Source organism: Ictidomys tridecemlineatus, chromosome X (assembly GCF_052094955.1).
Source record: "Ictidomys tridecemlineatus isolate mIctTri1 chromosome X, mIctTri1.hap1, whole genome shotgun sequence".
Lineage (NCBI taxonomy): Eukaryota > Metazoa > Chordata > Mammalia > Rodentia > Sciuridae > Ictidomys > Ictidomys tridecemlineatus.
This window is the reverse complement of record NC_135493.1, coordinates 97,681,703-97,693,903: the sequence shown is the minus strand read 5'-3', so window position 1 is coordinate 97,693,903 and position 12,201 is coordinate 97,681,703. Positions and strand designations below refer to the sequence as shown.

Here is a 12,201-nt window from a genome sequence, read left to right as displayed (position 1 = left end):
TTCTATTCTGCCATCTTCCTCCCTCCCTCCAAGATGGAATTTTTAAAGTATCCCCTGGATGTTGCAAGTAGGCCCTGAGTTATGTCCAAGAAGTCAGAAGAAGAGCACAAGACAGCTAAATGTCTGAATTTGGGAACTAGGGAGAGAAGGGAAGAAAAGAGAAGAGAAAGAGGTGGGAATAGGTAGGGAGGTGGAACTAATGAGGAGGAGAAGTCTGTGGGAATTCTCTTATTTTATTTTTTGAGGCTGTTGTGAATGGGATAGTTTTTCTAATTTCTCTTTCAGTTGATTCATCATTGTTATATAGGAACATAGTTGATTTATAGGTGTTAATTTTACATCCTGCTACTTTGATGAATTCATTTATGAGTTCAAGAAGCTTTTTGGTGGAGTTTTTGGGTCTTCTAAATGTAGAATCATGTTGTTGACAATTAGGGATAGTTTGAGTTCTTCTTTAACTATTCAGATCCATTTAATCTCTTTCCTTTGTCTAATTGATATGGACTAGGACTTCAAGGACTAATGTTGAATAGAAGTGGTGAAAGTGGGCATCACTGTCTTGTTCCAGTTTTTACAGGGAATGTTTTCATTTTTTTCTCCATTGAGAATGAGGTAGGTCTTGGGTTTAGCATATATAGCTTTTACAATGTTGAGGTCTATTTCTACTATCCCTAGCTTTTCCTAGTCTTTTGAGTATGAATGTGTGCTGTATTCTGTAAAATGTTTTTCATTCATCTATCAAGATAATCATGTGATTCTTGTCTTTAAGTCTATCGATGTGATGAATTACGTTTATTAATTTCTGTATACTTAACCAACCTTGCATCCCTGAGATAAACCCCACTTGATCATGGTGCACTGTCTTTTTATTACATTTTATATGCAATTTGCTAGTTTTTATTAAGAATTTTTGCATCTATGTTCAGCAGGGATGTTGGTCTGAAGTTTTCTTTTCTTCATGTGTCTTTGGTTTTGGTAGCAGGGTAATACTAGCTTCATAGAATGAGTTTGGAAAGATTCCCTTTTTATTTCATGGAATAATTTGAGAAGGATTAGCATTAATTCTTCTTTGAAGGTCTGATAGAACTCTGCTGAGAATCTGTCTGATCTTTGGGGTTTTTTTTGTTGTTGGTGGTGGTGGGCTTTGGATGGTGTCTTCAATTTCATTGCTTGAAGTTGATCTGTTTAAATTTTCTGTGTCCTCCTGGTTCAATTTAGATGGTTTATAGCTCCAAAAATTTGTCAATGTCTTTAAGATTTTCTGTTTTATTGGAGCATATATTTTGAAAATAGTTTCTGATTATCATTTGTATTTCAGTAGTATCCGTCATGATATTTCCAATTTCATCATGAATTTTAGTAATTTGAGTTTCGTCTTCCTTCATTAGATTGGCTAAGAGTTTACTAGCTTTATTTATTTTTTCAAAGAACCAATTTTTTGTTTCATTGATTTTTTTAATTGTTCTTTTGTTTCAATTTTATTGTTTTCATCTCTGAAATTATTTCCTGTCTTCTATTGCTTTTGGTGCTAATTTACTCTTATTTTTGTAGAGTTTTGAGATACATAGTTAGATTATTTAATTGTTGGGTTTCTATTCTTTTAATGAATGAGTTCAAAGCAATGAACATTCCTCTTAGAACCTGCTTTTATAGTATTCCAGAGATTTTGATATGTTATGTTGCTATTTTCATTTACCTCTAAGTATTTTTTTAATTTCATCCCTGATTTATTCTACTATTCATTGGTTATTCAATAGTGTATTATTTAGTCTCTAGGTATTACAGTAGCTTCTATTTTTTAATTTGTCATTGATTTCTAATTTCATTCCATTATGATCAGATAGAATGCAGGGTAATATTATTATTTTTTTGTTTGCTGAGAGTTGTCTATTAAGAGAAGGATCCATGTGGTGCTGAGAAAAAAGTATATTCAGTCATTGACAGATTAATTATTTTATATATTTCTGTTAAGTCTAAAGTATTAATTGTAACTTTCAGTCTATTGCTTTTTTATTTAGTTTTTGTTTGGAGCATCTATCAAGTGGTGAGACAGGTATGTTAAAGTCACCCAATATTATTGTGTTGTTGCCTGTTTGCTTCTTGAAATTGAGAAGAGTTTGTATGATGTATGTAGATGCTCCATTATTTGGAGCATAAATATTTTTAATTGTTATGTCTTGTTGTATATTTCCCTTAAGCCATATGAAATGTCTTCCTTTCTCCCTTCTGATTAACTTTGGCTTGAAGTTCACTTTATCTGATATGAGGATAGAATCTCCTGATTTTTTATGATATACATGTGAATGATGTATTTTAAAAACATTTTTTTAGTTGTAGATTGACACAATATCTTTATTTAGTATTTTCATTTTTTATGTGGTGCTGGGGTTTGAACCCAGTGCCTCACACATGCTAGGCAAGTGCTCTACCACTGAGCCACAACCCCATTCTGAATATTGTATTTTTTACCTTCAGTCTGTGGATGTCTTTGCCTATAAGGTGAGTCTTTTGGAGACACAGCTTATTTGTTGGGTCTTGTATTTTAATCCAATCTGGCCATATATATTTTTTGAGTGTCTGAGTTAAGAAATCAGCTGAGGTTTGGATTGTTCTCCATCTAAATATGATCCATTGTTTTTCTATAGCAGCCTTTAAATTTCTATCCTTATTCTGTATATTCTATATTTTAGGTATTGTCATAATAATGTTCCTTGGTGTGAGCCTTTTGTAATTTTGTATATTTGGGGTCCTGTAAGCCTTCTGTATTTGATTTTTTCCATTTAATTCTTAAGGGTTAGGAAATTTTCTGATATTATTTATTTGAAAAGGTTGTGCATTCAAGCCTTCATGTATCCTAATAAATATTAGGTTTGGTCTTTTCATGCTATTCCAATTTATTTGGAAATTTGGTCCATGGTGTCTTAAAGACTTTTATCTCTGGTCAACTTTATTTTCAAAATTATATGTTTTATCTTTATGCTTGAAACTCTGTCTTCCAAGTAGTCTAGTCTGTTGGTGATGCTTTCCAATGAATTTTCAAGTTGGTTTATTGTTTCCTTCATTTTGAGGATTTCTGCTTGATTTTTTTCCACAATCTTTATCTCTTTATTGCAGTGATATTTCACTTCTTGTATCTCTGTCATTTCTTTTACCTCATAGATCAGTTTAACCATGAACTTAATGAATTCTGTCTCTGCCATTTCCTCCAGTGTGGTGTCAATGGAGTCTGTTGTTGAGATATTCTATGTTTTTTTCTGGATGGTTTTTTCCCTTGCTTTTTCATAGTGCTTGTGTGTCTCACCAGCTATCTGGATGAATCTGAAGCTGTAGATTTTCTACCTTATGAGTTTATAGTGTCCCTCTCTGTTACTAGTACCTCACAGTTTGTGAGGAAGCCTAATGATAGCAACAAAGTATGCAAACAATATATAGTGGTTGACTAGGTACTTGGTTCATATTTTTATATCTACAATGTTAATTGGTTCAATATGGAGAAATATTAGAATCAGCAATTTCCATCAGTAAAAACAGTAAATAATCATGAATTATGTCTGGCATAAAATCAAACAATAAGTGTTGTCTATAACTTCTATTGTATTAATTATTGCCGTAGCATTGGTGGTAGGGGCAGATGTTCTATACATAGTCTTAAGAGGTGTTAAACTGAGTATGAGAAAAGAAGATAGGAGGGTAAAAAAGTGTTTGCAATTTGAAAGGGTGAATAAGGCAGATGCAGTGGTATCTTAGGATATGTTGTTAATTAGGAAGGGGAAGAAGAAAATAGAATTAAGATTATAAAGGAGGAGAGAGAATGGAATTTGGCTGTCAGCAATTCAAAAAAGAGAAGAACACAAAGGATTTAGAGTAGTGCAAAGACTACACAAACAAAATTAAAACATGCTAATCACAAACCCTAACCCTCAAAATATACAGCATGGAAAAATAACACCTTAAAACAAGGGCTAGAAATGAGAAACAAATACAGATTGTGAAAAAAAATGAAGCAGAAATCCTCAAAAAATGAAGGAAACAATAAAACAATAAACCAACTTGAAAATTCATTGGAAAGCATCACCAACAGACTAGATGAATAGGTGTCATTGAATCAGTGCACATTCCAATAAAACAAAAACCAAATAGAGAAAAGTAAAACAGAACAACAACAACAACAACAAAAATGGTGTGTGTGGGGGAATCTTGTTGAAAAGTTAAGAAATTAAGGAGTCATTTCTACTATGGTGGACAAAATAGCAAATATGTTCACAGTCTATGCCCAATTGATTTTGTTTTCATTTCTTCTTGAGGTATGAACTGAGAATGGGAATATGGACTATAAGTTGTCAAGTCCTTCCTTTTTATTGTGTTACTCACCAAGTTGAAGGTTGAGGTTTAAGACTTCCAAACTTCCCTTCTTGGACTCACAGGATGGGGAGAGCCAGCTTATCTCCTGTCTATTCAACTTGCATTCCCTCCAGGAAAAACGTTTTTGGTTTCTGATTTTCCAGGGGCTTGTTAGGCTCAGTTAAGTCTTTGGCAGTCTCAGGTTTATGTGGATATATTCATGAACTCAGGAATCTGGGTTTCCAGTTCTTGTTATTGGATAGCACTGTAGTCCCAAGATGATCCCTGGATCAGTTCTCTGCAGATGATTGATAAACTCAGGGCAACTTTTTTTAGACCAGTTTAATAAGTTGAACAGTCTCTGGGTTGGCTAGGGCATACTGCTCTTCCAGTCTCACGATTTTTCATTCTCAGCCTCAAGGAAAAGCAGTATTTCTGCTGCTTGATAAATGGTGCTTCACCTCTGATCTGCCATCTTGTCCCCTCTAAAATAGGTTTTATGTCTTTCCAAAATTACTGAAACATTTTTGACGTTTGTGTATCCCCTTTCCTGAATCTAATGATGGCTGTTGTCAGAAAGTTTGCTTTGTTGATATATGAATTAATTTTACTCTTTACAAATACCAATTTGTGGCAGCAAGGGCAATGGGGCCCAGTTCTATTGCCAATTCACTAAATATTCAGGTAGAAAGGAAAAACCAAAGAAATTATTCGAAGGGTGTTCCTACTTATTGATTAATTCTTAGCCTTTCTGTACTTCCTGGAGGCCAAAAAGTATTATTTCTTTTTAGTTCTTTCTCAAATCACTAAAAGATGAGAATAACTTGAAAAAGATAAGGTAATACAGTTTTTGTTTCAGAAATTATCAGAGAAAACACACTAAATATTACAATCTGCTCACTTCAGTTTTGATGAATTATAGGAATTAGCATTTTCTCTCAACACAACTGGAGAGATCTCTAAGCAAGTGATCATAGAATCATTTAAGTCATATTGGATATCCCACTTTATCTAAGATAAGTAATTGTAGTATGCATTAATGCTGTTCTAGAATTTCACTCTGATACCTCCCTACAGCTACCATACACCAATCCAAATCCTTCAATGCCAGTCAGGAATCTTAGGGGGAAGAGTTTATGTTGTTCCATCTCAGGGTCTCTCATTTAGTATAAATATATATATTCTTACAAAGAAACATTCACCAGTGAAATGTTTATCACTCACAATTAGAGCATACAAAATGAGGACAGTGTATTTTTTATGCTTTCTTTTATCTCATCTGCAAAATGGAGATAATGATAATTCCTACTTTATAGAGCTGCTCTTATATTTAGAAGAGTTAATACCTGAAAGTCATATTGTCATATGTAACTTTTTAATTTAATTTTATTTTGGGGGGTGCTAGAAATCAAATCCTAGACACAGAGAATGTTTAGCAAATGTCCTACCACTGAGTTACATTCCCAGCCCCTTTAAAGTCATATTAGAATAGAGCTTCAGATCTAGTAAGTGTTCAGTAAATGTTATCTATTATTAATAAGTTTAATAGGATTATGTTAATCATGTTATATATTTCTGATTTCATTAATCACTTTTGACAACTCTTCTTCTATTTGGCAGTGGAGAGTTCGTTTAAAACTCATCATTTGAGTGTTTGTTCAAATTATATTTCATGAATATTTTACCTTCCCTTAGGATTTTCCCCAAGCTTGACATAGGAATTTATTAATTCTAATTCTTTATTTGAAGATTTTTAATAATTTTAAAATTTTATGTGTGTATATGTATACACAAACACATACATTTGAAGAAAGTGAGGAGTGAGAAAGCATTTCGTTTTGAAGCTTTGAGCTGACAAGCTCATTGATAGATTTAATAATATGACAAAATGTCACTGTCATTTCTGGGCATTTTGCCCATTCAGACTGCTAGTAGTACCCAATAAAGGTACAGAAACTTGATTTTAAATTTAAACTAAAAATTAAAGTGAAAGTGGTTGTGATAACTAATTATAGTTGAGTTCCTTGATTTCTTCTCACTTCTACACATTACAGAGTAATGAAACATTTTAAAATTTTTATTTTCAAAAGAGATTCCTTCTTTAACCATATTGCAGCTGTTGTGTTGGCTATAGCAGTAAATTGTGATGGATTTCTTTAATGTAAAAGATAGATAATAAGTACACTGAACCTTTTGCATGAGTACACTTCCATCTCCAAAGTATATGAATTCTCATAATTGAAAAGAAACGTAAAATCTTTTAATATTGTAATACTTAAACAAGAGGGGAAAGAATATAGCTATAATTATTAGGCTTTTACTTAGTAAAGTCTTCATTTATGGAATATGTAGAAAAGAGTGGATAGTTTTTAAATCATAATTTGTTCTTCCAATGAGCAATTAAGTTATATGACTAACAATATTGCTTTTTCCACTAACAGACCTCTGGGCACTAATTTTAACTTGTTAATTTAAGTTAATTTTCATGTGCTAGAGGAACTGTGAAGATACAGTCTGTTTCCCCTTAACTTTTTTAAATCAAGAAATAAGACATGCATGGACAGAGGCCCACATACCAAGTATAGACCCACACATAGACCCATGTATACCAGGTATACACCCACATAGCCACCGTTAGAACAAAAAAATAGCATCTCAGAGTCCCACCCTTATCTTTAACCTTCCAAGAAGACAACTATTATCCTAAATTATAAATCATATGTTGGTTTTTCTGTTTTTGAACTTTTTATAGGGAGAATCATACAGTTTGCATTGCTTGTGCTGTATCTTTTGGATTAGTATTATGTTCATGGGATTCATATACTTATTTACTTATTTACATGTAGGCATAGTTATTTTAATTTTCTTTCTTTTTTTGTACCAGGGTTAAACCTAGGGGTGCTTAACCACTGAACTATATCCCCAGTCTTTTTTATTTTTTAGATTTTGAGACAGGATCTCAGTAATTTGCTTAGGAGAGTCGCTAAGTTGATGAGGCTGGCTTTGAACTTGCAATACTCCTTCCTTAGCCTCCTCAGCTGCTGAGATTATAGGAATGCACCACTGCACCTGGCTGGCATAGTTATTTTTAATGCTATGTACTAGGTCATTGTATGAGTATCCCATTTATCCAATCTCCTGTTAAAAGATATTTGCATGGTTTAAAGATTTTTCTATTAAGAATAATGCTGCTTTGAAAATTTTCTCTTTTGGTTTGTATTTCTGAAATACATGTATGTAAGAGTAACACTGCTAGATCATAAGACAGAAATACAATTCGTTTTAAGATATATTTCCAATTTGTCAAGGTATGTTTGTCAGTTTCCACAAGCAGTACCCAAATAGTTCAGTTCTTTATATATAATCAGTCTTTCCAATATTAACTCTTCCATTGGGTGTGATATGAATAGGAATTTTGTTGCTATGTCTGCTAAATGAATTTTTATATATTCTTGTTAATTTGGAATGCTGTTTCATAAAGTATCTGTTTATTTGTTTTTCCTACTTTTTAAAAATTTGATTTTTTAGATTATTTTAATGTATTTTATGTATTTTTATGAGAATTCTTTGTTGGTTATTTGTACTACAAATATATTCTCCCTAATTTGACATGTACTCTAATTTATGAATATTTACCTTAATGGTTATTTTGTCTTTCTCTTCCTTATGCATAACAATAGCATCCTTTGTTATTTTTGAAACCTTTGTGTGTATGTGTGTGCATGTGCACGTTTATGTTTTGTCTTTTACATTTGATGTTTGATTCTCCTTGAATTTACTTTTTTGTAGATATGAGAAAAAGCTCATGAGATATTCTATTTTTCCCTATTTTTTCAGTACCAATCTTCTCCATTCCTCTTACAGTGTTTTCCCAAATGACTACGTACTATTTTGGGTTTTATCCAATTGATTCAATGCCATTATGGAAAATAGCATTCTTCTATTCCTTGTCTGCTCTATAATGTTTCTTTTCTCCTAAGTCAAGAATCCATATTTTTGAGAATTTGTGTGGTTTTGTCCTTTGATGCATTTTTATTGTGTTGCATCAAAACCAAATTGGCTTATGTACTATTATTTTATAGTTCTTCATATGTAGTAGTATAAGCACTCAAAGTTTGTGGCTTTTCTCTAGTGTTTTCTTATATCTTCCATTTTCATTTCTACATAAGTGTTAGGATCACTTATAAATTTCCACCAAAAAGTACCTTTATGATATTTTGATTATGATTCATCTTTAACCAAATTAGAAAAAAATTGACATTTTTACAATATTCCTCCTCTTATTAAGGTCTTTTCAAGTTCATCTTAGTGATGTTTCATAGTTTTCTGTGTACAACTTTTGCACATATTTTGGTAGATTTTTCCCTGGATATTTAACATCATTTGGAGGTATTGTTAATGGTATTTATCAATTTGATTTTCTATATTTTTATATGCTATCTAAAAATAAAGTTGATTATTGCATGCAGTTATTTATCAGACTAATTTGTTGATAAGGCAATTTACTAATTCTATTTTTAATTGGGTTTTGGGGGATAATTTTGAATAATATGTTATCTATAAATACCATATAACTGTTTTTCTCCCTTTCCAATCATTACATGTTTAATTTTTTTTTGCCGTACTATCTTTGCATGGGTCTTCAATTAAATATAGAATAGCATGCAACATGTTGTTCAGTTTTATGGGAAAACCTTCCAACATTTATCATTGGGTACAAGATTTGCTCGATGTTTCTTATAGAAAATTTGATCAGGTTTTGAAGTTTATTTTTATTTCTAGCACTTATGTGTTTTCAAGTTGAACAGATATTTAATTTTTAAGCAATAGATTTCCTTCTAACTTTGGCCTAATCAACATATTTTTCATTTTCAAAGTGATTTACTTTACAAATATTATTTAGAAGTTTACATGAGGCCATTATACTGTTGCTATTCAATGTAGTTTCATTAAGGTCAAAGATAATCCCCTTTGAATTTTTTTGACATTTGTTTATTGGCCAGCATTTAATTAGTTTTTATAAGAATTTCAGCTTGAACATATTGTGTATTTTGTATGTGTCAAATGTTATTTTCCATGGAATTATATTAAACCATGTTTGCTTATTGTGCTTTTCAAGTCATATGTGTTTATTGATTCTTGTTTACAAAGAATTGTTTACAAATTACTACACTAAATTTTTAAAATTTTTACTTATATTTGTATACTCTAACAATTTAGTCAATTTTACTTCATATATTGTTAAGGTTGTTACCACGAGCCTTCACTTGTGCAATTATAATATCTTCATGGCATATTGAAACTTTTATGCCTATGAAATTACTTTTATACCTGGTGATGCTCTGTGTCCTAAGTGCTACTTTGCTTTCATGATTACAGGTATATTCATTTTCTTCTAGTTAATATATATAGCACATTTTTATTTTAACTGATACAAAAAGCATGAAAGTAGTATATATTAGTAGGTACCATGTAATGTTTGATACATGTATATATGGTGTAATGCTTAAATAAGGTAAAATTTATATACTCAAACACTTATCATTTTTTTGTGTTTAATACTTTTCAAATAATTTCTTCTAGCTTTTTGAAATGTATGGTAAAAAATTGTTATTTATTGTCACCATACCATACAGTGGTACCCTGGAGCTTCTTGCTCTTTTCCAACTGTAATTAGTACCCATTGTTGAATCTTTCCTCATTCCTCCACCCCACTTTCCCTGGCCTCTGGTGACCACTATCTACTCTCAACTTCTATGAGATCAGCATTTTTAGATTCACATATAAAGTGAGATCATACAGTATTTATTTTTCCGTGCCTGACTTATTTCACTTAATGTAATTATCTCCAATTATATTCATGTTGCTGCAAATGACATTTTATGCCAGAATAGATTGTGTATATGCACCAAAATTTCATTATCCATTCATCAGTTGATGGACATTTTGGTTGTTTCCATTTCCTGACTATTGTAAATAGTGCTGCAAAGAACATGGGAGTATTGATATCTCCTCAACATCACTTCCATTTCTTTAGATATGTATCCAGGAGTAGGATTAACCTACATTTCAGTGCATTAACTCTCTATTTACATGATCTAATCTGCTATTCAACTTGTCCATTGATTTCTCAACTTTATTAATAGCATTTTTTATTTCTAAATTTTATCCTTGGTTAATTTTTAGGTAATTTATAACTCAATTAAATTCTCAATCTGGAACATAGTACATGTAGTTAGTTTTAAATCTGTGTTTTGCACTTATAATATCTAGCACTTCTATGTATGTTTTTATTGTATATGTCTTTATTTTATGTGTGTATGTACATGTATACACAAACACACATATCTTAGTCTATGATGGTATTAATTTTCCCTAGAAAGTATGTATGTTTCTTTGGTGGTAATTGCCAGGATACACTAGCTTTAGTCTACTGAATACTTTCAAGGAAGCTGGGGATCAGAAAAATCAAGTAACAAGTAACAAGGTTACATAGTAAGTGACAGAGCCAGATTTTTAGCTTACTAGTATTAATCTTACCAATACAATTTGCTTTCTCCAATATTATGCTACACAGACCACCAAACTGTAGAACTGCTATTCAAAATGGCCCCTTGAGAACTTGTTGTTTCCCAGTCTAAGCTAGTAATATTTTTGTGATTCCAATTTTAACAAATAATTAGACAATGTAGTATGAGACATTTGATAAATTGTAGAAAGCAAAAATAGATTGAATTATTTTATTCCATTCAAAAATGAGAATGCATCACAACCTATAGAATAGAGTTTACAGTGTCTTATTTAAATATGAGAGGGATATGTGGATTAATAGATCTCTGAAATTTATATTTTAAATGAGAATCCCTATTCACTAGTATCATGTTCAGACTATACCCTTCTAAGCATTGAAATACAAATATCAAGAAAAGGTGTGTAAATTATTTTTGTATATGCATGCATCATGAATGTTTGAAATCTTCCCTGGCAACCATTATAGACCTCAAGTTTATAGTATACAAAATTAGGCTTAATTACTTTAAATCACAGCTAGAAGGCAATGAATCCAGTAACCAATCCTTGTTCTCTTTCTCAAATCCAGTTTATTCACAATCCAATAATTCTGACTTGACAATTGCAATATTCAATAGTAATGTGTGTTCAAGCCAGATACCAGAAATCTCTGGGAATGTTTAAAACTCAAATTGTGATTAACAGTAGCTGAGTGAACTATATTTTGGAATTTCTTTTCTTTTAGTTATTTAAAGTTTTTATGTCAATTTTTATGTTTGTTCTTTTTAGATATATTTGAATGTATTTTAATATATTATACATAGTTGGAATATATATAATAGAGTGTATTTGACCTATTATACATACATGGAATATAACTTATTCTAATTAGGAATTTCTTATGTAGTTGATTTTAATAGGATTTTATTTAGTTATTGGGAATATTTTGTTTTATAGTGTAAAATTTCAAAACAAAATTTAACTTAAAGTCTTTTCTCTATAGGGATGTACAAAAAATACAGTTTTACTCATCAACCTCATCATCCAAGAAATATGCCAGGCAGAATGATTTTACCAAATATAATAAGACTATTTATGATGTGCTGCTCCACTTGAGTGGAAGAATGCCACCTGGAATTAATTCAAGTCAATCTTTACCCATGGATAACCCTGAAAGAATAACTCAACTTTATTTGCAACATTCCTCACTTCTGGAATTTCTCAAGTAAGAGCATGGATGTGCTTAATTTAAGTTTCTAATTATGGCTTGGAAGGATAGATAGATAAATAGGTAAATACATTGATAGACTGATTTTGAAATTATTTGTATTTTAACCAAATATTTATTGT

The 12,201-nt window shown here is 31.2% G+C and overlaps 1 protein-coding gene across 1 annotated transcript in view; it reads left to right on the top strand.

Annotated features, from left to right (window-relative positions):
- Window positions 1–12,201, top strand: part of Cfap47 (cilia and flagella associated protein 47) — a 408,435-nt gene that overhangs the window by 144,617 nt on the left and 251,617 nt on the right. The window contains exon 30 of the mRNA XM_021725557.3: window positions 11,855–12,076. Within this exon, the coding sequence (XP_021581232.3) occupies window positions 11,855–12,076 (222 nt within the window). The remainder of the gene's footprint in view (window positions 1–11,854; window positions 12,077–12,201) is intronic.